Source organism: Oncorhynchus masou, chromosome 15 (assembly GCF_036934945.1).
Source record: "Oncorhynchus masou masou isolate Uvic2021 chromosome 15, UVic_Omas_1.1, whole genome shotgun sequence".
NCBI classification, from domain to species: Eukaryota; Metazoa; Chordata; class Actinopteri; order Salmoniformes; family Salmonidae; genus Oncorhynchus; species Oncorhynchus masou.
In genome coordinates this window covers 68,241,974-68,265,216 of record NC_088226.1, presented here as the reverse complement: position 1 = coordinate 68,265,216, position 23,243 = coordinate 68,241,974, and the positions used below count along the sequence as shown (strand labels likewise).

General features: G+C 44.3%; 1 protein-coding gene across 3 annotated transcripts; it reads left to right on the top strand.

The window, feature by feature from the left end:
• The first annotated feature begins 1,472 nt into the window (after window positions 1-1,472).
• On the top strand, window positions 1,473-22,377 carry LOC135556720 (CTD small phosphatase-like protein 2-A). Of its 3 annotated transcripts, none has more exons than XM_064990124.1 (13): window positions 1,473-1,986; window positions 3,136-3,373; window positions 14,176-14,308; window positions 14,888-15,034; window positions 15,501-15,716; window positions 15,927-16,020; window positions 16,590-16,701; window positions 17,028-17,114; window positions 18,935-18,997; window positions 19,712-19,791; window positions 20,001-20,127; window positions 20,265-20,360; window positions 20,618-22,377. In XM_064990124.1, exons 2-13 carry the CDS (start codon window positions 3,137-3,139, stop codon window positions 20,681-20,683), a joined length of 1,458 nt encoding a protein of 485 aa, XP_064846196.1. In that variant the 5' UTR covers window positions 1,473-1,986; window position 3,136; the 3' UTR covers window positions 20,684-22,377. The 3 variants fall into 3 exon arrangements, with proteins under 3 accessions (XP_064846196.1, XP_064846195.1, XP_064846198.1); XM_064990123.1 differs by having other exon boundaries at window positions 1,474-1,986; window positions 3,117-3,373; XM_064990126.1 differs by lacking the exon at window positions 3,136-3,373 and having other exon boundaries at window positions 1,475-1,986.
• Window positions 22,378-23,243: the final 866 nt, after the last annotated feature.

The window sequence follows — 23,243 nt, the reverse complement described above, 5'->3', positions numbered from 1 at the left end:
ATATTGTGATGTGCGTTCTATTGTTAGTCTTGATAATGATATGAAATATGGTTATTGTAAACTGAGTATGTGTGCGTGCATATGGCAGGAGATCTGCAGTGACTTAAAAAAAAAAAAAAAATCTGTACATTTGTCTTGAAAATTAGGCTACAAGAAATTGACTTGTGTAAATACCACAGCTACATTTGAGTAGGTGGGCATATAATCTATGCCACCTCTCGCACTGAGTGTTCCGGGACCTCCCGACTTAACAAATGCACAGCATACTGAGGTGGCAGAGTAGCCTAGTGGTTAGAGCGTTGGACTACTAACCGGAAGGTTGCAAGTTCAAACCCCCGAGCTGACAAGGTACATATCTGTCGTTCTGCCCCTGAACAGGCAGTTAACCCACTGTTCCTAGGCTGTCATTGTAAATAAGAATTTGTTCTTAACTGACTTGCCTGGTTAAATAAAGGTAAAAAAAACAACACATTGTTTAAAGTGCCATAAGGAAGGGTTTCTCACATATAGGCTATATTTTTTTATTTAACTAAGCAAGTCAGTTAAGAAAAAAATCTTATTTACAATGACGGCCTACCAAAAGGCCTCCTGCAGGACAGGTGCTGGGATTAAAAACAAATCAAATATAAATATAGGACAAAACACACATCACGATAAGAGACAACATAACATAAAGAAACCTAAGATGACAACACAGCATGGTAGCAACACATGACAACACAGCACAGTAGCAACACAACATAACAACAACATGGTAGCAACAGAACATGGTAGCAACACAAACATATTTATCTGTATATGATAATGGCTTGTATATAATTAACTGTCTTATAAATGGGAGTAACAGGGATTATTAGGAGAGAATTGACCAGCTTAATACTAACATGTATTTAAATATGAATTTCCAAAGCAAACATTAGATATGTTTTAAGGATTTTATTACATATGATTGTCCTGCTTTCGTTCCTATAGGAAATTATAAATATAAAAGTTGAGTAATTTTAATAAATAACACATGTATTTATTTTTGTTCTATTTTGCTGATAAGCTCCACTGAAGGGCTACTCCTAAACTTCTATAGTATGACGTCCTTCTCTGTTTACAATGACCACACCATACGAGGCATCCACACATACCGGTACTCACTATGCTTACTATGCTTAGTAGGCTTTGGAAGTATATGAGATCAGACTTTGCTTTCCAAACCTATTTTTGAAAATAAATTGTGAACCAGTAATGCTGAGGCATCTCAGTGGTAGAAGAGTCACTACAGACCTTGGTTCGATTCCAGGCTGTATCACAACTGGTCGTGATTGGTAGTCCCATAGGGTAGCGCACAATTGGCCCATCGTCCGGGTTAGGTATTGGCCGGGGTAGGCGTCATTGTAAATAAGAATTTGTTCTTAACTGATTTGCCTAGTTAAATACATTAAAGTGTGTGTGTATATATAATATATATGTGTGATATGTGTGTGTATATATAGTGTGTGTGTGAGTGAGAATCAATCATCCGGGATTTCTGACGAGTTCGCTCGGATTCGCATTACAGTGGGTACACTCGGTTTACTCCGGTGCAGCAGCCACATAAATGCTCCGTATTGAAACACGTGATCCGTCAAACCATGTCATGAAAATAATATCTCTCACAAACCGTTTTACCGCATACTTTTATGACGTTATTCAGTGGTTACTTTTAGCTGCTTTTGCGATGATGGTGGTACACTGTAAATTGCATGTAATATAATCCACATTCCTTGACATCAAAGTAGCGCTGGAGTCCCGAGTAAGCTTTATCGAGTGCACCCTCTCGGGAATTTGTGATGAGGCGGGAAATGGCGTCCGAAGAGCCCGTCGATGGTCTGTGGTTCTGAACACAGCTGGCAGCGATAACGACGGACAGACCTCTCTCTCGGTGGCCGCACCATTGCGGCTACCAGTGTGGACAGGCAAGCGGCAAGTTTGGTTACGAATTTATTTGCTCCATCGGTAAGTAACGTTAATTGTTTATGGCTGTGTCAACGTTTTTTTTTTTTGATTCAAACGATTGCCATATCACCAGTGAGCACCTAGCTAGCCAGCTTGATGTAGCTTTTAAAAATGCTACCAGCTAACGTGACTAGCTAGCTATATCTAGCGACGATACTAGTCATTTGATTTATTAAAACTAATATTAAAACTGCTGACCGATGTTGTGCATGTTGTTTGGTTGGCAAACGTGAAATCAAAATGGCTAGCTAGCCTGCTAATCTTCAGTGATGTATACCGTTAGCTAGTCGCCAGACAACTATTCCGTTACTTTAAAAAAAAATGTTAAACAGTTAGTCCCAATTTTGTTGGCTAGCTTTGCCATTTTGCTACCTGTAATACCTGTATCTCGTTTTAGAATGGCTGGAATAAAATAATTGGGGTCGCTAACTGTTTTGGTTAGCTAGCCAAACACTGGTTACATAACAGTTAACTAGCTAATGTAATGTTCATGCTTGTCACTCGCTGTTCACTGGCTTGCTAACAACTGCTAGCTATATACTAGCTAACACATTACTAATGTTTGGAGATATATATATATATATATATATGGTGGCATTTGGTCAAGTCTCACATTTATTTGGTCTAACGTCCTATGTGACTTGTCTTGTGAAAGGGAATTGTCGTCTTGACTAGTTACCTAGGTCTCATACTAGCACCTAGTTAAAAGTTTGCCAACAACTTCAGCTAGAAGGGGGAAAAAAAGCTTTGCAGAACGAACACCGCCCACTTTCCTGGTAGTGTAGCATAGATCCAACTGTGGATATGTTATTGTGAATTTAAATCTGTATTCTGAAATATTTATACATTATAATTGCAATGACATAATTATTAGCTTAATAATATAGTTAATTAGAATTCTCAATGCTCTTTATTGTTTTAGTTGTTTTTGGGGAATACAAATGTCAAGAATATGCCAAACATTCTAACAAAGTAAAAATAAACACATTGTTAGGGCTATAATAAATAAATGTGTTGTGGCTGTGTAAAAGCGTTGACTTGGCAACATGTCACCTCACTGGTTTCCTGTGTTCTCTTTGTTGTACTTGTAATATATATTGCCCTGTCTGCTTGCTGTGCTGCCACACCAGTCTTCCATGTAACGTGTAGGATGATGAGGTTGAGAGTGCGGAAAGCTTCTCAGCAGACCAGCGCCAAACCAAAACCTGGTCCCAAATCCAGCCCCGGCCGTCCAGCCCCAGCCTCGGCCCCCTGCCCAGCCCAGGCCAAGAGGAAACACTGTGACGTGGAGCCCACTGCTGCGACCAGGAGAGGCCTCAGAATGCAGAAGAATGAGACGGGCCTGTTTTCCACCATTAAGAAGTTCATCAGGGGAAATGCTGTCAAGGTGTGTTTGTGTGAACTGTTTGTAAATGCTCACATTTTGGGTGGCAGGTAGCCTAGAGTGGTTAGCGCGTTGGGCCAGTAACGGAAAAGTTGCTAGATCGAATCCCTGAGCTGACGAGGTAAATATCTGTCGTTCTGCCCCTGAACAAAGTAGTTAACCCACTGTTCCTAGGCCGTCATTGTACACTGCTCAAAAAAATAAAGGGAACACTTAAACAACACAATGGAACTCCAAGTCAATCACACTTCTGTGAAATCAAACTGTCCACTTCGGAAGCAACACTGATTGACAATAAATTTCACATGCTGTTGTGCAAATGGAATAGACAAAAGATGGAAATTATAGGCAATTAGCAAGACACCCCCAATAAAGGAGTGGTTCTGCAGGTGGGGACCACAGACCACTTCTCAGTTCCTATGCTTCCTGGCTAATGTTTTTGTCACTTGAATGCTGGCGGTGCTTTCACTCTAGTGTTAGCATGAGACGGAGTCTACAACCCACACAAGTGGCTCAGGTAGTGCAGCTCATCCAGGATGGCAGATCAATGCGAGGTGTGGCAAGAAGGTTTGCTGTGTCTGTCAGCGTAGTGTCCAGAGCATGGAGGCGCTACCAGGAGCCAGGCCAGTACATCAGGAGACGTGGAGGAGGGCAATAACCCAGAAGCAGGACAGCTACCTCCGCCTTTGTGCAAGGAGGAGCATTGCCAGAGCCCTGCAAAATGACCTCCAGCAGGCCACAAATGGGATACTTCCGGCGCCGACAGAGATGGCCGCCTCGCTTGGCGTTCCTAGGAAACTATGCAGTTTTTTGCTTCTTTTTTTTTACGTGTTATTTCTTACATTAGTACCCCAGGTCATCTTAGGTTTCATTACATACAGTCGAGAAGAACTACTGAATATAAGAGCAGCGTCAACTCACCATCAGTACGACCAAGAATATGACTTTCGCGAAGCGGATCCTGTGTTCTGCCTTTCACCCAGGACAACGGAATGGATCCCAGCCGGCGACCCAAACTAACGACTTCGTAAAAGAGGGAAACGAGGCGTTCTTCTGGTCAGACTCCGGAGACGGGCACATCGTGCACCACTCCCTAGCATTCTTCTCGCCAATGTCCAGTCTCTTGACAACAAGGTTGATGAAATCCGAGCAAGGGTAGCATTCCAGAGGGACATCAGAGTCTAATGTTCTTTGCCTCACGAAAACATGGCTCACTGGAGAGACTCTATCGGAGTCGGTGCAGCGAGCTGGTTTCTCCACGCTTCGCGCCGACAGAAACAAACATCTTTCTGGTAAGAAGAGGGGCGGGGGCGTATGCCTTATGGCTAACGAGATGTGGTGTGATCACAAAAACATACAGGTACTCAAGTCCTTCTGTTTACCTGATTTTAGAATTCCTCACAATCAAATGTCGACCGCATTATCGACCAAGAGAATTCTCTTCGATTATAATCACAGCCGCATATATTCCCCCTCAAGCAGACACATCGATGGCTCTGAACGAACTTTATTTGACTCTTTGCAAACTGGAATCTATACATCCTGAGGCTGCATTCATTGTAGCTGGGGATTTTAACAAGGCTAATCTGAAAACAAGACTCCCTAAATTGTATCAGCATTTCGATTGCACAACCAGGCTGGAAAAACCTTGGATCATTGCTATTCTAACATCTGCGACGCATATAAGGCTCTGCCCCGCCCTCCTTTCGGAAAAGCTGACCACGACTCCATTTTGTTGATCCCTGCCTACAGACAGACACTAAAACAAGAAGCTCCCACGCTGAGGTCTGTTCAACGCTGGTCCGACCAAGCTGATTCCACACTCCCAAGACTTCCATCACGTAGACTGGGATATGTTTCGTATTGTGTCAGACAACATTGACGATTACGCTGATTCGGTGTGCGAGTTCATTAGAATGTGCGTTGAAGATGTCGTTCCCATAGCAACGATTAAAACATTCCCAAACCAGAAACCGTGGATTGATGGCAGCATTCGCGTGAAACTGAAAGCGCGAACCACTGCTTTTAATCAGGGCAAGGTGACCGGAAACATGACCGAATACAAACAGTGTAGCTATTCCCTCCGCAAGGCAATCAAACTAGCTAAGCGTCAGTATAGAGACAAAGTAGAATCTCAATTCAACTGCTCAGACACAAAGTATGTGGCAGGGTCTACAGTCAATCACGGATTACAAAAATAAATCCAGCCCAGTCACGGACCAGGATGTCTTGCTCCTCCTATCCCAGTCTGCTGTTCCCACATGCTTCAAGAGGGCCACCATTGTTCCTGTTCCCAAGAAAGCTAAGATAACTGAGCTAAACGACTACCGCCCCGTAGCACTCACTTCCGTCATCATGAAGTGCTTTGAGAGACTAGTCAAGGACCATATCACCTCCACCCTGCCTGACACCCAAGACCCACTCCAAGTTGCTTACCGCCCAAATAGGTCCACAGACGATGCAATCTCAACCACACTGCACACTGCCCTAACCCATCTGGACAAGAGGAATACCTATGTGAGAATGCTGTTCATCGACTACAGCTCGGCATGTAACACCATAGTGCCCTCCAAGCTCGTCATCAAGCTCAAGACCCTGGGTAACTTGGTACTGGACTTCCTGACGGGCCGCCCCCAGGTGGTGAGGGTAGGCAACAACATCTCCACCCCGAAGATCCTCAACACTGGGGCCTCACAAGGGTGCGTTCTGAGCCCTCTCCTGTACTCCCTGTTCACCCACAACTGTGTGGCCACGCACGCCTCCAACTCAATCATCAAGTTTGTGGACGACACAACAGTGGTAGGCTTGATTACCAACAATAACGAGACGGCCTTACAGGGAGGAGGTGAGGGCCCTCGGAGTGTGGTGTCAGGAAAATATCCTTACACTCAAAGTCAACAACTAAGGAGATGATTGTGGACTTCAGGAAACAGCAGAGGGAACACCCCCCTATCCATATCGATGGAACAGTAGTGGAGAGGGTAGTAAGTTTTAAAGTTCCTCGGCGTACACATCACAGACAAACTGAATTGGTCCACCCACACAGACAGCATCGTGAAGAAGGCGCAGCAGCGCCTCTTCAACCTCAGGAGGCTGAAGAAATTCGGCTTGTCACCAAAAGCACTCACAAACCTCTACAGATGCACAATCGAGAGCATCCTGGCGGGCTGTATCACCCACCGCCTGGTATGGCAACTGCTCCGCCCACAACCATAAGGCTCTCCAGAGGGTAGTGAGGTCTGCACAACGCATCACCAGGGGCAAACTGCCTGCCCTTCAGGACACCTACACCACCCGATGTCACAGGAAGGCCATAAAGATCATCAAGGACAACAACCACCCGAGCCACTGCCTGTTCACCCCGCTATCATCCAGAAGGCGAGGTCAGTACAGGTGCATCAAAGCTGGGACCGAGAGACAGAAGCTGTTTTTCAATCTCAAGGCCATCAGACTGTTAAACAGCAACCACTAACATTGAGTGGCTGCTGCCAACACACTGACTCAACCCCAGCCACTTTAATAATGGGAATTGATGGGAAATGATGTAAAATATATCACTAGCCACTTTAAACAATGCTAGCTAATATAATGTTTACATACCCTACATTATTCATCTCATATGTATACGTATATACTGTACTCTATATCATCTACTGCATCTTTATGTAATACATGTACCACTAGCCACTTTAACTATGCCACTTTGTTTACATACTCATCTCGTCTGTATATACTGTACTCGATACCATCTACTGTATCTTGCCTATGCTGCTCTGTACCATCACTCATTCATATATCCTTATGTACATCTTTATCCCCTTACACTCGTGTATTAGACAGTAGTTTTGGAATTGTTAGTTAGATTACTTGTTGGTTATTACTGCATTGTCGGAACTAGAAGCACAAGCATTTCGCTACACTCGCATTAACATCTGCTAACCATGTGTATGTGATAAATAAAATTTGATTTGAAATGTGCGTGTCTGCTCAAACAGTCAGAAACAGACTCCATGAGGGTGGTATGAGGGCCCAACGTCCACAGGTGGGGGTTGTGCTTACAGCCCAACACCGTGCAGGACGTTTTTAATTTGCCAGAGAACACCAAGATTGGCAAATTCGCCACTGGCGCCCTGTGCTCTTCAGATGAAAGCAGGTTCACACTGAGCACATGTGACGGACGTGACAGTCTGGAGACGCCGTGGAGAACGTTCTGCTGCCTGCAACATCCTCCACCATGACCGGTTTGGCGGTGGATCAGTCATGGTGTTGGGTGGCATTTCTTTGGGGGGCACAGCCCTCCATGTGCTCGCCAGTGGTAGCCTGACTGCCATTAGGTACCGAGATGAGATCCTCAGACCCCTTGTGAGACCATATGCTGGTGCGGTTGGCCCTGGGTTCCTCCTAATGCAAGACAATGCTAGACCTCATGTGGCTGGAGTGTGTCAGCAGTTCCTGCAAGAGGAAGGCATTGATGCTATGGACTGGCCCGCCCGTTCCCCAGGCCTGAATCCAATTGAGCACATCTGGGACATCATGTCTCGCTCCATCCACCAACGCCACGTTGCACCACAGACTGGCCAGGAGTTGGTGGATGCTTTAGACCAGGTCTGGGAGGAGATCCCTCAGGAGACCATGCCCAGGCGTTGTAGGGAGGTCATACAGGCACGTGGAGGCCACACACACTACTGAACCTCATTTTGACTTGTTTGAAGGACATTACATCAAAGTTGGATCAGCCTGTATTGTGGTTTTCCACTTTTTAATTTTGAGTGTGACTCCAAAACCAGACCTCCATGGTTTGATACATTTGATTTCCATTGATAATTTTTCTGCAATTTTTTTTTTTTGTCAGCACATTCAACTATGTAAAGAAAAAAGTATTTAATAAGAATATTTCATTCATTCAGATCTAGGATGTTATTTTAGTGTTCCCTTTTATTTTTTTTGAGCAGTGTAAATAATTTGTTAATTGACTTGCCTAGTTAAAGGTTAAATAAAATAAATTGCGGCACATCCCATTCATGTCACGGGATGGATATTTAGCGGTTTTACACGCTTCGTGTTCAAATAATTCAAATGACTTTGTTGAGCTTCACAATCAATTTGAGATACTTTCAAAGGATTTGGACATGATGCGGGGAAAAATACTAATATCGGTCTCATGACTTGAATGGGATTTGTACCTCAAATGCTAAAACATTGGCATTTTGGAACAGTACCAGGGGAAACTTAAAGCAAAGCATGGATTCTTGTCATCAAATGTTATTTGTCTCATGCACCTAATACAACAGGACTTTACCGTGAAATGCTTACTTACAAGCCCTTAACCAACAATGCAGATCAAGGAATAGAGTTGGGAAAATATTTACCAAATAAACGAAAGTACTTTTTTTTTTTTTCAAATAAAAAGTAACAACATTAATGACAAGGCTATATACAGGGGGTACCGGTACTGAATTAATGTGTGGGGGTACAGGTTAGTTGAGGTAATTTGTACAGGTAGGTGGGTGTAAAGTGACTGCATTTTTTTAATTTTAATTTTACTAGGCAAGTCAGTTAAGAACAAATTCTTATTTTCAATGACGGCCAAGGAACAGTGGGTTAACTGCCTGTTCAGGGGCAGAACGACAGAGTTGTACCTTGTCAGCTCGGGGATTCGAACTTGCAACCTTTCGGTTACTAAACCAACGCTCTAACCACTAGGCTACCCTGCCGCCCCAGGGTGGGATCAATGTTAATAGTCTGGGTGGCCATTTGATGAATGGTTCAGCAATATTATAGCTTGGCTATAGAAGTAGTTGGGTGCCTTTTGGACCAAGACTTGACACTCCGGTACTGCTTGCCGTGCGGTAGCAGAGAGAACAGTATGTCACTAGAGTCTTGACAGTTTCTTTGGGCTTTCCTCTGACACTGCGTTGTGTATATACAGTACCAGTCAAAACACCTACTCATTCAAGGGTTTTTATTTTGTTTTTACTTTTTTCAACATAGTTAAGACATCAAAACTATGAAATGACACACATGGAATCATGTAGTAACCAAAAAAGGTGTTAAACAAATTAAAATATATTTTATATTCTTCAAAGCAGCCACCTTTTTCTTGATGACAGCTTTGTACACTTGCCATTTTCTCAACCAGCTTCACCTGGAATGCTTTTCCAACAGTCTTGAAGGAGTTCCCACATATACTTAGCACTCGTTGGCTGCTTTTCCTTCACTTTGCCAACCAACTTATCGCAAAACATCTCAATTGGGTTGAGGTCAGGTGATTGTGAGGCCAGGTCATCTGATGCAGCCCCATCACTCTCCTTGGTCATTGTCCTGTTGAAAAACAAATGATAGTCCCACTAAGTGCAAACCAGTTGGGGTGGCTTTTCGCTGCAGAATGGTGTGGTAGCCATGCTGGTTACATGTGCCTTGAATTCTAAATAAATCACTGACTGTGTCACCAGCAAAACACCATCACACCTACTCCATGCTTCACGGTGGGAACTACACACACGGAGATCATCCGTTCACCAACTCTGTGTCTCACAAAGACGTGGCCTTCACCTGCAACAGTTTTCAGTGGCTCATCATTTGTAAAAAAAACAAAAAAAACGTAATCCTAATAATATATATTCATTCATTCCCACCAGGCTAGGTTATAGCCTGGAGATTATATGTTGAACACAGTGATCTAGGTGTGTGTTATATCTAACACACACACACACACACACACACACACAGGTTACCCACTTCATTACTTTGATACACTTGATAACCCAATTGTAAAACAATTTATGTAAACTGTCATTATTTGTTGCTTATTTTCTACTTCTTAGATGCATATAATCTCCTGGCTATAAACTAGCCTGGTGGGAACCAGCCTGATCACTGTGTTCACCATGCTATTTCACTTCACATTTTCTGGTATCTGAAGAGAAATAGAAAGGCGAATCCATTGATCAGGTTGGTTCCAACAGGATAATCATAACCAGTATTGATTGTGTCTGATCAGTGCTCTGTGTGTGTGTGTGTGACCGTCCAGTATCTTTGAGGAAGGGCTAGGAGCTGATCTACGCTGCTGTGACCATTTAATGAAATGCTGGTGAAGACATCCTAACTGCCATTGATAATAGAACAGTGACTGTGTTCACAGAAACATGTATGGAGCCAGCACATGGAGACTTGCAAGATGATGTGATGAAGTCCAGACTGACAGACAGGCTTGATACTGATGTCTATGAATGGAGAGAGACCTGGCACTCTGTACTGATGTGTCTGAATGGAGAGTCAAATCAAATTTTAATTGTCACATACACATGGTTAGCAGATGTTAATGTCAGTGTAGCGAAATGTTTGTGCTTCTAGTTCCGACGATGCAGTAATAACCAACAAGTAATCTAGCTAACAATTCCAAAACTACTACCTTATAGACAAGTGTAAGGGGATAAAGAATATGTACGTAAAGATATATGAATGAGTGATGGTACAGAGCAGCATAGGCAATATACAGTAGATTGTATTGAGTACAGTATATACAGATGAGTATGTAAACAAAGTGACATAGTTAAAGTGGCTTGTGATACATGTATTACAAAGATGCTGTAGATGATATAGAGTACAGTATATACCCTACATTATTAATGTCATATGTATACGTATGTAAACATTATATTAGGTAGCATTGTTTAAAGTGGCTAGTGACATTTTACATAATTTCCCATCAATTCCCATTTATTAAAGTGGCTGGAGTTGAGTCAGCGTGTTGGCAGCAGCCACTCAATGTTAGTGGTTGCTGTTTAACAGTCTGATGGCCTTGAGATAGAAGCTGTTTTTCAGTCTCTCGGTCCCAGCTTTGATGCACCTGTACTGACCTCGCCTTCTGGATGATAGCGGGGTGAACAGGCAGTGGCTCGGGTGGTTGTTGTCCTTGATGATCTTTATGGCCTTTCTGTGACATCGGGTGGTGTAGTTGTCCTGGAGGGCAGGTAGTTTGCCCCCGGTGATGCATTGTGAAGACCTCACTACCCACTGGAGAGCGTTACGGTTGTGGGCGGAGCAGTTGCCATACCAGGCGGTGGGTGATACAGCCCGCCAGGATGCTCTCGATTGTGCATCTGTAGAAGTTTGTGAGTGCTTTTGGTGACAAGCCGAATTTCTTCAGCCTCCTGAGGTTGAAGAGGCGCTGCTGCGCCTTCTTCACGATGCTGTCTGTGTGGGTGGACCAATTCAGTTTGTCTGTGATGTGTACGCCGAGGAACTTAACTTACTACCCTCTCCACTACTGTTCCATCGATGTGGATAGGGGGGTGTTCCCTCTGCTGTTTCCTGAAGTCCACAATCATCTCCTTAATTTTGTTGACGTTGAGTGTGAGGTTATTTTCCTGACACCACACTCCGAGGGCCCTCACCTCCTCCCTGTAGACCGTCTCGTCGTTGTTGGTAATCAAGCCTACCACTGTTGTGTCGTCCGCAAACTTGATGATTGAGTTGGAGGCGTGCGTGGCCACACAGTCGTGGGTGAACAGGGAGTACAGGAGAGGGCTCAGAACGCACCCTTGTGGGGCCCCAGTGTTGAGGATCTTCGGGGTGGAGATGTTGTTGCCTACCCTCACCACCTGGGGGCGGCCCGTCAGGAAGTCCAGTACCCAGTTGCACAGGGCGGGGTCTCGACCCAGGGTCTTGAGCTTGATGACGAGCTTGGAGGGCACTATGGTGTTAAATGCCGAGCTGTAGTCGATGAACAGCATTCTCACATAGGTATTCCTCTTGTCCAGATGGGTTAGGGCAGTGTGCAGTGTGGTTGAGATTGCATCGTCTGTGGACCAATTTGGAGTGGGTCTTGGGTGTCAGGCAGGGTGGAGGTGATATGGTCCTTGACTAGTCTCTCAAAGCACTTCATGATGACGGAAGTGAGTGCTACGGGGCGATAGTCGTTTAGCTCAGTTACCTAGCTTTCTTGGGAACAGGAACAATGGTGGCCCTCTTGAAGCATGTGGGAACAACAGACTGGGATAGGGATTGATTGATTATGTCTGTAAACACACCAGCCAGCTGGTCTGCGCATGCTCTGAGGGTGCGGCTGGGGATGCCGTCTGGGCCTGCAGCCTTGCGAGGGTTAACTCGTTTAAATGTTTTCCTCACGTCGGCTGCAGTGAAGGAGAGTCCGCATGTTTTGGTTGCGGGCCGTGTCAGTGGCACTGTATTGTCCTCAAAGCGGGAAAAAAGTTATTTAGTCTGCCTGGGAGCAAGACTTCCTGGTCCGTGACTGGGCTGGTTTTCTTTTTGTAATCCGTTATTGACTGTAGACCCTGCCACATACCTCTTGTGTCTGAGCCGTTGAATTGAGATTCTACTTTGTCTCTATACTGACGCTTAGCTAGTTTGATTGCCTTGCGGAGGGAATAGCTACACTGTTTGTATTCGGTCATGTTTCCGGTCACCTTGCCCTGATTAAAAGCTGTGGTTCTCGCTTTCAGTTTCACGCGAATGCTGCCATCAATCCACGGTTTCTGGTTTGGGAATGTTTTAATCGTTGCTATGGGAACGACATCTTCAACGCACGTCCTGTGTGGCTCAGTCGGTAGAGCATGGCGCTTGCAACGCCAAGCGTCGTGGGTTCGATTCCCGGTAGGGCCACCCATATGTAAAAGTAGTGGCCCCAGCCGACTTGTAAGTCGCTTTGGACAAAAGCGTCTGCTAAATGGGATATATTATTATTATTATATATTATCTAATGAACTCGCTCACCGAATCAGCGTATTCGTCAATGTTGTTATCTGACGCAATACGAAACATATCCCAGTCCACGTGATGGAAGCAGTCTTGGAGTGTGGAATCAGATTGGTCGGACCAGTTGAACAGACCTCAGCATGGGAGCTTCTTGTTTTAGTTTCTGTCTGTACGCAGGGATCAACTAAATGGAGTCGTGGTCAGCTTTTCCGAAAGGAGAGCGGGGCAGGGCCTTATATGCGTCGCGGAAGTTAGAAAAGCAATGATCCAAGGTTTTTCCAGCCCTGGTTGCGCAATCGATATGCTGATACAATGTAGGGAGTCTTGTTTTCAGATTATCCTTGTTAAAAGCCCCAGCTACAATGAATGCAGCCTCAGGATATATGGAGTCTTGGCACTCTGTGCTGATGTCTCTGAATGGAGAGAGACCTGACACTCGGCATTAAACATTTTACTAGACAACTTTTACTTTCATTGTCTTTTATTATTATTGAATTCAATGGTATCAGTCAATATGGGGAGGGGGGAAAACCCTTTGTATTCTGCTCTAGGATCAGGGAACTCCTGGTGTGTGTGTGTGTGTGTGTGTGTGTGTGTGTGTATGGGACACCAAACATCTACATAAAATCAGAAATTGCATTCTTCTCATATGACTGGAGGCTATTGATCTATTCAAAGCTTCCTCCGGCATCTCACCATACATCTGCTTGTAGTTGTACAACACAACCTGCAGGAGGTTTGTTTGTTGTGATTTCTTTTTTTTTTGTGGGGCGGGGGGGGATTCTGACAGATGGGTGTGTCCTGGTGGTGGCAAGGACACACCCACATCACCCCCCCCCCCCCCCTAGCCAAGTTACATTTGGCTTCTGTTTCTTGAGGAGCAAGCCCCCGCCCAAAATAAGAGGCCAAAATCTGCAGGTGCAATTCACCTTTTTTAAAGTTAAAATGGCATTTTGATCTTAAAACGGTTGAAGAGGATTAGCATCCTAAATTAAAGCTACAAGTCAGACGGGTTCCATATTGAATGTTGCTTTCAGCAAGTTGTGACACTAACTACTAGTCCCTCTACTCCGCTTCCTTTCTGTCAGATGGAGCATGACATCCCAGCTAAGAGGAGTCGTGTTGATTGTAAAGTGGACAGCAGCAACCTGATCACGTCTTCTCCTCATCCTCCTAACAAAGCTATCCCCAGGGGCTGCAGGAGAAGCGCTAACAAACCTGGTGAGTCAAGACATTCCTCTGGCATAAGTAAGCAATGAGACGAGGTGGTGTGGTATATGGCCAATATACCACGGCTAAGGGCTGTTGGCCTTATATCACAAACCCCTGAGGTACCTTATTGCAGTTATAAACTGGTTACCAACGTAATTAGAACAGTAAAAATGTTTTGTCATACCCGTGGTATACGGTCTGATATACCACGGCTGTCAGCCAATCAGAATTCAGGGCTGGAACCAACCGGTTTTATAATCTGTAATAATAATGGAGTTGTTCATAGCGCGAAATGACAAACTGTTGTCACGACGCCATGTTTGTGAACATCTGCTTTTGGAAATGTTGCATCCATCATTAATGTTCATGAGATCGAAATGTCCTGTTTTGCTGTAACAGTGTGGATGTTGTCTTGTCCATTGTACGAGTTCTCGCTGTACGACCACGTGGATAACACTTCCCCTCCGCTGTAATGAGGCGGTGATCATTAATGCTCAGGAAATCGGAAATATCCTGCGTTGCCAAAACAGCAGGTGGATTTTGCAGGTTTCGTTGGAAATAGTGAAGTTCCCTTGTTTTTCCCCTCAGATCCAATGACGTTGAACAGTAAGCCCCTGAAGCCCAACGGTAAACTGGAGGTCCCCGTGGAGGTGGCCATCAGCCCTCCTCGCACTACTCTCCTGGGGACCATCTTCTCTCCCGTCTTCAACTTCTTCTCACCTGCAACCAAGACGGGTAACACAATCTGCCTCAAGTCTCATCATTGTGTCTTGTGTTTTTTGTTGTTTTTGTTTGTTTTTTCAACCAGGAAGACCAGTCTAAGAGTGTGACTGGTTACAGATTAAGGCTGTTTATTGGACTGAAACACATTTACTCAATGGATTTCCTCCAACGTGCTTTACTGATCCATGACTTGGTGTAATCTTTCTGGGATACCAGCCCCATGGTTTTTTTTTTTTTACCGGTCCTAAAGGAAATTCTCTTCTCCACGTCGCTCCTGTGTATTCCCCTCGTCCAGCCAGAGGTTTTAAATGTAAAACACATCTGTGGGTTACAAACTTTTTTTTTTTTTTCATCCATGTTCACCTTTCTCTCGTCATTGCCTTATTCCTCTCTGTGTACGGCGTTAACGAGAGAAGATTCAAAGAAAATACTTTGTGAGATGAACCCCCTGTGTCTCTCCCGTATCTCCCCGATCCAGCCACTCTTGGGTCTGACTCACCTGGGCAGGTGCTGGAGGCTGAGGAGATTGTGAAGGAGGTGGAGGAAATGTCGACCAGTACCCCCACATCTACAGAAGGCGTTGTCCTGTCTCCTGTTGCTCCAGTACCACCACCACCGGCTCCTCTGGCTACACCAGAACCACCTGTGAAGGAAGGGGAGATGGTTACAGAAACAGATACGCCCCTTCTAACAGGTAACCGTGGCGATACGCCCCTTTCTAACAGGCCACGGTGGCGATACGCCCCTTTCTAACAGGTTACAACCCAGTGATTAGTAATCTGGAATATTCAGTGGAATTTTTTTTACTTGCTGTGTTTGCGATGTTGAAATACCCGGGGGGTAAAGTAAATGCGAATAAATAAAACCTGTGGATTTGTGTGCCATTTTTAAACATGTCATTCAGCTCCGGTATGCACCCCAGTCAGCTGTTACCCCCACGCCCCTCCCACGGCCCCTGCAGACGGCACCTACGAGGAGGACTGGGAAGTCTTTGATCCGTGAGTACCTCACTGAGCTCCAGCTGTTTTGCAAGGAGGATTGGGGGAAAAAATGTCAGTCTCTCGATGTGCAAAACTGATAGAGACATACCCCAAGCGACTTACAGCTGTAATCGCAGCAAAAGGTGGCGCTACAAAGTATTAACTTAATAAGGGGGCTGAATAATTTTGCACGCCCAATTTTTCAGTTTTTTGATTCGTTAAAAAAGTTTGAAATATCCAATAAATGTCGTTCCACTTCATGATTGTGTCCCACTTGTTGTTGATTCTTCACAAAAAAATACAGTTTTATATCTTTATGTTTGAAGCCTGAAATGTGGCAAAGTTCAAGGGGGCCGAATACTTTCGCAAGGCACTGTACCTCTTAGTTTATTTGCCAAACAAACAACGTTTTAAGTGGCCCTCTTTAAATGTCTGTAGAATAATAAGTAGTAGAAGTAGGTTGCCCATCTGCGTGTCGTCAACACCATCAAACCAACTGAAGAAAAGTATTTTGTGTGTGTGTGCAAAGGTTTTTTTTTTTCTTTACTTGAACCAACTAAAATCTTCTGTGCCTGCTCTGTTTTCAGGTACTTCTTCATCAAACATGTGCCTCCGTTGACAGAGGAGCAGATAGCCAGGAAACCAGCACTGCCTCTCAAAACACGCAGCACACCAGAGTTCTCCTTGGTCCTAGATTTGGTGAGTAACACATTTTTTTTATATTTGAGTCATTAGCAGAAGCTCTTGTCTAGCCTGGGTGCCGGTGAGTTTCTGCTCTCTTTTAATATTGCCTGGGTGCCAGTCTACGACAGTTGCTTTCCCATTGGAGCGCTACAATTGGTTTCTCAAAATTGTGGGGCTAAGCAAAGGTTAAATTTGGCTTGACAATTGTGGTAGGCAGAAGAAGCACAAACCGATCTGCGACGAGGCTCGCTCTCATCTACAGCGTCTTACAGTCGGTGCATTCAACTAAAGAAGGTTGAACAGCCGCTAACCAGAAGGTGTACTGTTTGTGTCTTCATCAGGACGAGACGTTGGTGCACTGTAGTCTGAATGAGTTGGATGACGCAGCTCTGACCTTCCCTGTCCTGTTCCAAGACGTCATCTACCAGGTACAGGCTGTGATACTATAGAAATCCACAGGTGTTAAGTGATTGTCAAGGGCTTTTTCTCAATTCCTCTTTCCTTGTGTCCTCTCTCTCTCTCTCTCCTTGCTTTATTCTCAAACCACATTGTAAGAGAATATCCAAGGGCTTTTTCTCAATTCCTCTTTCCTTGTGTCCTCTCTCTCTCTCCTTGCTTTATTCTCAAACCACATTGTAAGAGAATATCCCAGGGCTTTTTCTCAATTCCTCTTTCCTTGTGTCCTTGCTTTATTCTCAAACCACATTGTAAGAGAATATCCAAGGGCTTTTTCTCAATTCTTCTTTCCTTGTGGCCTCTCTCTCTCTCCTTGCTTTATTCTCAAACCACATTGTAAGAGAATATCCAAGGGCTTTTTCTCAATTCTTCTTTCCTTGTGTCCTCTCTCCTCGCTTTATTCTCAAACCACATTGTAAGAGAATATCCAAGGGCTTTTTCCCATGGATGACGTCTATGTGTTTTGAGAAGGAGGAGAGGGGGGGGGGGGCAATGAGGAATCAAGGTAAGACAAATCGAGAAAAAGCATTAGGTTTTATATGATTTGTCATGAGTTAAAATGGCCGGCTTCAATCATCTGATTCTAGTCAGGCAGCTTAGTATCCCATTCAGGGGACCCCCACTTTTGTTAGTGTCTTATTGGTCAAGGTCAGCCAGTTACTTATCAGCACATCTCGTTCGGCCTAGATTCCCTGGACTTCAGTTAGTGTTGGACCCTGGGAACACCGTATGGTCAGAAACGTCCCCATCCTGATGAGCACTACCAGCGTTTTCCCTCCGTGGGACTAAGTGTACATGTTGGGTCCCTCTTTCTTCGCTTGGGTGGTCCCCCCATGCAGGGGTACTTGTCGGTGTCTTCAACATCAAATTACATAAGTGACCTGAGAACCGGAACCTCCGCTGTGCCACTGGGGGGGAGTGATTCCCAAACACCTCTGCTATGCCACTGGGGGGGGGGTGATTCCCGAACACCTCTGCTGTGCCACTGGGGGGGAGTGATTCCCAAACACCTCCGCTGTGCCACTGGGGGGAGTGATTCCCGAACACCTCCGCTGTGCCACTGGGGGGGGGGGGAGTGATTCCCGAACTGGGGGGGGACCTCCGCTGTGCCACTGGGGGGAGTGATTCCCATTCCCTGTGCCACTGGGGGGGTGACACCTCCCGCTGTGCCACTGGGGGGGTGTGATTCCCAAACACCTCCGCTGTGCTAAACACTGGGGGGGGAGTGATTCCCAAACACTGGTGCCACTGGGGGGGATTCCACTGGGGGGAATTCCCGACACCTCCGCTGTGCCACTGGGGGGGATGATTCCCAACACCTCCGCTGTGCCGGGGGTGGGGGGATTCCCAAACACCTCCGCTGTGCCCACTGGGGGGATTCCCAAACACCTCCGCTGTGCCACTGGGGGGGGATTCCCAAACACCTCCGCTGTGCCACTGGGGGGGGATTCCCAAACACCTCCGCTGTTCCAGCCAAGCGCAACAATTTGAACCATCGTTAATGTCAGTTCTCACCGGACACGATTCTCGGTTATCTGAGCCATGAGTGGTCAGATGTATGTGGCTGTCTTCCGTTAAACTCCCCTTAACCTGGGCATCCGTCTCATCCTTGTTCTGACCGGACGTTCTGTAGTGGTTGCTACCGGCAACTAAGGTTTCTTATTACATTGATGGTCCGTTGATTTTTCTACAACCGACCCCTATTTTTCATCACGCAAAACACATATCTTTCACTGAACAGGGAACGCTCTTGACATGATATGGTTTCCATATGATTCTTTCTTCTCTGCAGGTGTATGTGCGTTTGCGGCCGTTCTTCAGAGAGTTCCTGGAGCGCATGTCTCAAATTTACGAGGTGAGGTCCTATGTGTTTAATACATAGACATCAGACCACTGTAGACTAGAGGGGAAAATTAATTCCTGTCTTGTTCTGTCCAAAATTCCCCCACCTGTACTATCCTGATCCTACAACCGTTTTATAACCCCAGAACCCTTCTCAAAAAAAAATCACTGACGCCTCGTGCTCAAAAGTACGTAGGCTATTCAATCAAATTTGTGTTTAATGCCCTTTTTTACATCAGCAGATGTCACAAAGTGCTATACAGTAACCCAGCCTAAAACACCAAACAGCAAGCAATGCCTGTGGCTGCGAGAATGTCAAGAGTGTGCAAAGCTGGCATCAAGGGTGGCTACTTTGAAGAATCTCAAATATAAAATATATTTTGATTTGTTTAACACATTCTTGGTTACTACATGATTCCATGTGTGTTATTTCAGTTTTCATAAAATTTATTCTACAATTTAGAAAATAGTAAATAATAAATAATAATTAATGTCTGTCCTGTCTGTCTGTGACACGACTCTGTATTTCCACCCCTATTACTGCACTGCCCTTTCCTGTGGACTGTTGATCCTGTCCCGAACTTGACTCCCATTCCCTGACAGATTCCCGCGGGGTCCCGTTCTCGTGTAAACCTCTACTGTAGACTTCACTGGGACAGACAATCAAACAGAACGGAGATATATATATATTTTTTAATTATTGTTATGGGTTTCTTGTCGTTCACAGATCATTCTGTTCACTGCCTCTAAGAAGGTGTATGCAGACAAGCTGCTCAACATCCTGGACCCTAAGAAACAGTTGGTCAGGTCAGTTAAATAAGGTTATTGCTTTTGAATGATTACAAATAACCCGTGTTGAGTTGCACCGTGACCTGTATCCCAAATGGCACAATATTCCCCAAAAGTAGTGCACCTATGTAGGGATTAGGGTGAGTGTATAAAGCTTGTGCTAATGTCCTAACACCCACTTCTACACTTGGCTAATCATTTGGGTTATTCCTCTACCTCTCCTACAGGCATCGTTTGTTTCGTGAGCACTGTGTATGTGTTCAAGGAAACTACATCAAGGACCTAAACATTCTTGGAAGAGATCTTTCAAAAACAATAATAATCGACAATTCACCTCAAGCCTTCGCCTATCAGGTAAGCCTTTACGGCACAGCTACTCATTCTATCCCGCAGGAATCGCGTACTGAAATGATATGCCCTCAATATACAATAAGAATTTTGGATAAAAGTGGCATATATATGATTCAAAACGTCATGGTTCTTCATCACAGCTTTCCAATGGGATTCCCATCGAGAGCTGGTTCATGGACAGGAACGATAACGAGCTTCTCAAGCTGGTTCCTTTCCTGGAGAAGCTGGTGGAGATGGTATGTACTCATTCTGGAGAAGGGGAAAATTAAAAAAAAATATATATATTTTTGGATGTGCATCCAACTCAAACGACTTCCTTATGTACTCACTCAAACATTTATTTGCCCTTGTACCTGTTAGATTGTCTGTATCCGGGTTGCATAAACAGACCGGTTACTGTTCTTTCTCTTCCTCCACGAAAGTCACCTCGGTCATTTGTGTTGCTGTACTATTTTAAGCAACCTCTGCTGTCTGTTCTTACACTCCTCCACAGAATGACGACGTAAGGCCTTACGTCAGAGAACGGTTTCGTCTTCACGATCTCCTTCCTCCAGACTGATTTGTGATTGGTTGACCCAGCAGGCTAACCAATAGAAATATAGAATGTATATTTATATTAGAATGTTCATTCTAATTCTATGGATTAGCCCTGCAGTACTTGGAGAGGGATGCCTTCCCTTCAACACAGCGGAGATGAGGAGAATCAAGTTTAACTGACTCTAATGAGGATGTTGTTTTAAATGGATCTCTGACTACAACTACAACGTTTTCATTACTGATGAAAATACCAACAAAACACCATTACAGAGGGTTTTCTTGTTACAGAAAACAAAACACAAATCTTTATAATTCCTGAAGCTATGTACAGTTTGAGTATTTGTATATGTTTTGTATTCTCGAACGAAACTGTTATACTCAAACTAAACTGTACCCCCAGGGTAGAGCAGTCCCCTTGTATTATAAAAGGCTTCTGCCTAGACGGATGGACCTCTCTGTTTATTCTTGAAAGCAGGGCCGTGTTCGTTAAGGCACAAACGTTTTGCAACTAAGGAAAATAAAGCGTTTCTGATTGGATAAGTCCAGGCAGAATCTCTCCAATTCGGACCGTTTTCTTCGTTTTTGGTGCCTAATGAACAAAGACCGTGGCAACTTTCTGGGAGATTGTTTCTCATCTGCAGCTACACTTTTGGACTGAATGTCATGCAGTATTTGAGTGTGGGGACCTGACTGCTCCAGACTCATTTTAACAGGAATGGGCAGTCAAACCTGTATAATATACACACTCGATTACATGTGTACATATGACGTATATATTTTTCAACTTTTCACTGTGCTTCTGATTTTAGTACGTGTTCCTCTTTTAACTGACTGCTTCTTTTACATTTTTTGTTTTTTACGACTTTGGGAGAAAAAAAAATAGGTGAGTTTTCTGTTTGTCTGCCTGCAATTTTTACATCCCAAATGGAAACCTATTCCCTATATCGTGCACTGTTTGACCACAGTCCTATGGGACCTATTCCCTATATAGTGCACTATACAAAAGAATAGGGTGTCATTTGGTATGCATGCTTACTTCCTAGTCTGCTTTTTAGTCCCATTTTAAGTGCAGTTATGTGGTCTCTAACAAGGTGCGGGTTTTTAAGAGGAAGTGTTTATGAAATCATCATGATGATGTGTATAGGTCGTAATGTTAATGTAGTATACGGTTTCACTTGGAAGACCATTCAACAAGCCATAATGATGGCCCAGATATTCATTTAGAAAATGTATATTTGAGATTTCACCCCTTTTTTTTCTTTTTTTTTTAAAAGATGTTTAAAAAATACCCTTAAGATGCTCTGTTTTTAGGGTGTGATGAAAAGTTTGAGGAAGGAAGGAAGGAAAGCTTCAGAGCTCCTGCACTTTTTGTATAAAAAAAAATACTTTTAAATGCAGCCCTATGTAAAAATCATTTTTTGTACACAAGTTATCACCTCAATTGTTATGTCCGGACTATTTTGAAATCGTAGCACCAGCAAAACGGCTAACATTTTGTTTTATCTTTTAAATCATGTTTTTCATTGCTGTTCTTAGTTGTGGGTGGGTGTGTGTGTGTGTGTGTGTGTGTGTGGAATCTCTTATGTATGAGTCTAAAAGTTTGGCCGATAAGACTCCATGTTGTCATTGACCATCTTGGACGGTCACTCCTGTTGTACTCGGTGTTACTCAATGGTGTCCTTGATCATAAATACATTTTTATACAATTAATGAAAATGAATGATTTACGTTTTGATTATGAACTGCATCAGTATGAGCGGAGACGCATACATTATTTAGCAAGATACTCTTAGTCACTTAGTCACATTTTTTTTTGTGTGTGTATGTGGACACCCCTACAAATTAGTGGGATTTGACTATTTCAGCCACACCTGTTGCTGACAGGTGTATACAATTGAGCACGGCCATGCAATCTCCATAGACAAACATTGGCAGTAGAATGTCCTGTACTGAAAAGCTCAGTGACTTTCAACGTGGCACCGTCATAGGATTCCACCTTTACCTTTTTAATGGATTAAAATACTTTTATCCCCTCATCAGTCTACACACAAGACCCCATAATGACAAAGAAAAAACTGGTATCTAGACATTTTTGCAAATGTATTCAAAATAAAACAAATTAAATACCTTACGTAAGTATTCAGACCCTTTGCTATGAGACTCGAAATTGAACCAAGCCATTTGGATGAAGAATTGTCCGTAGAGCTCAAACAGGATTGTGTCGAGGCACAGCTCTGGGGACGGGTACCAAAACATTTCTGCAGCATTGAAGGTCCCCAGGAACACAGTGGACTCCATCATTCTTCAATGGAAGAAGTTTGGGACCACCAAGACTCTTTCAAGAGCTGGCCGCCCAGCCAAACTGCGTTCGGAGAAGGGCCTTGGTCAGGAAGGTGACAAATGCAGTGGTCACTGTGACAGAGCTCCTCTGTGGAGATGGGAGAACCCTCCAGAAGAACAACCATCTCTGCAGCACTGCACAGATCAGGCCTGTATGGTAGAGTGGCCAGACAGAAGCTGTGCCTTTTAATGAAGAATGGCTTCCATGACAGCTCTCTTGGAGTTTGCCAAAAGGCACCTAA

Coding starts and splice junctions, on each gene's coding strand:
- LOC135556720 (XM_064990124.1), top strand. CDS start 3,137: ATGATGAGGTTGAGAGTGCGGAAAGCTTCTCAGCAGACCAGCGCCAAA. Junction 3,374..14,175: donor TCAGGGGAAATGCTGTCAAG/GTGTGTTTGTGT, acceptor CCTTTCTGTCAG/ATGGAGCATGACATCCCAGC. Junction 16,702..17,027: donor TCTCCTTGGTCCTAGATTTG/GTGAGTAACACA, acceptor TGTCTTCATCAG/GACGAGACGTTGGTGCACTG.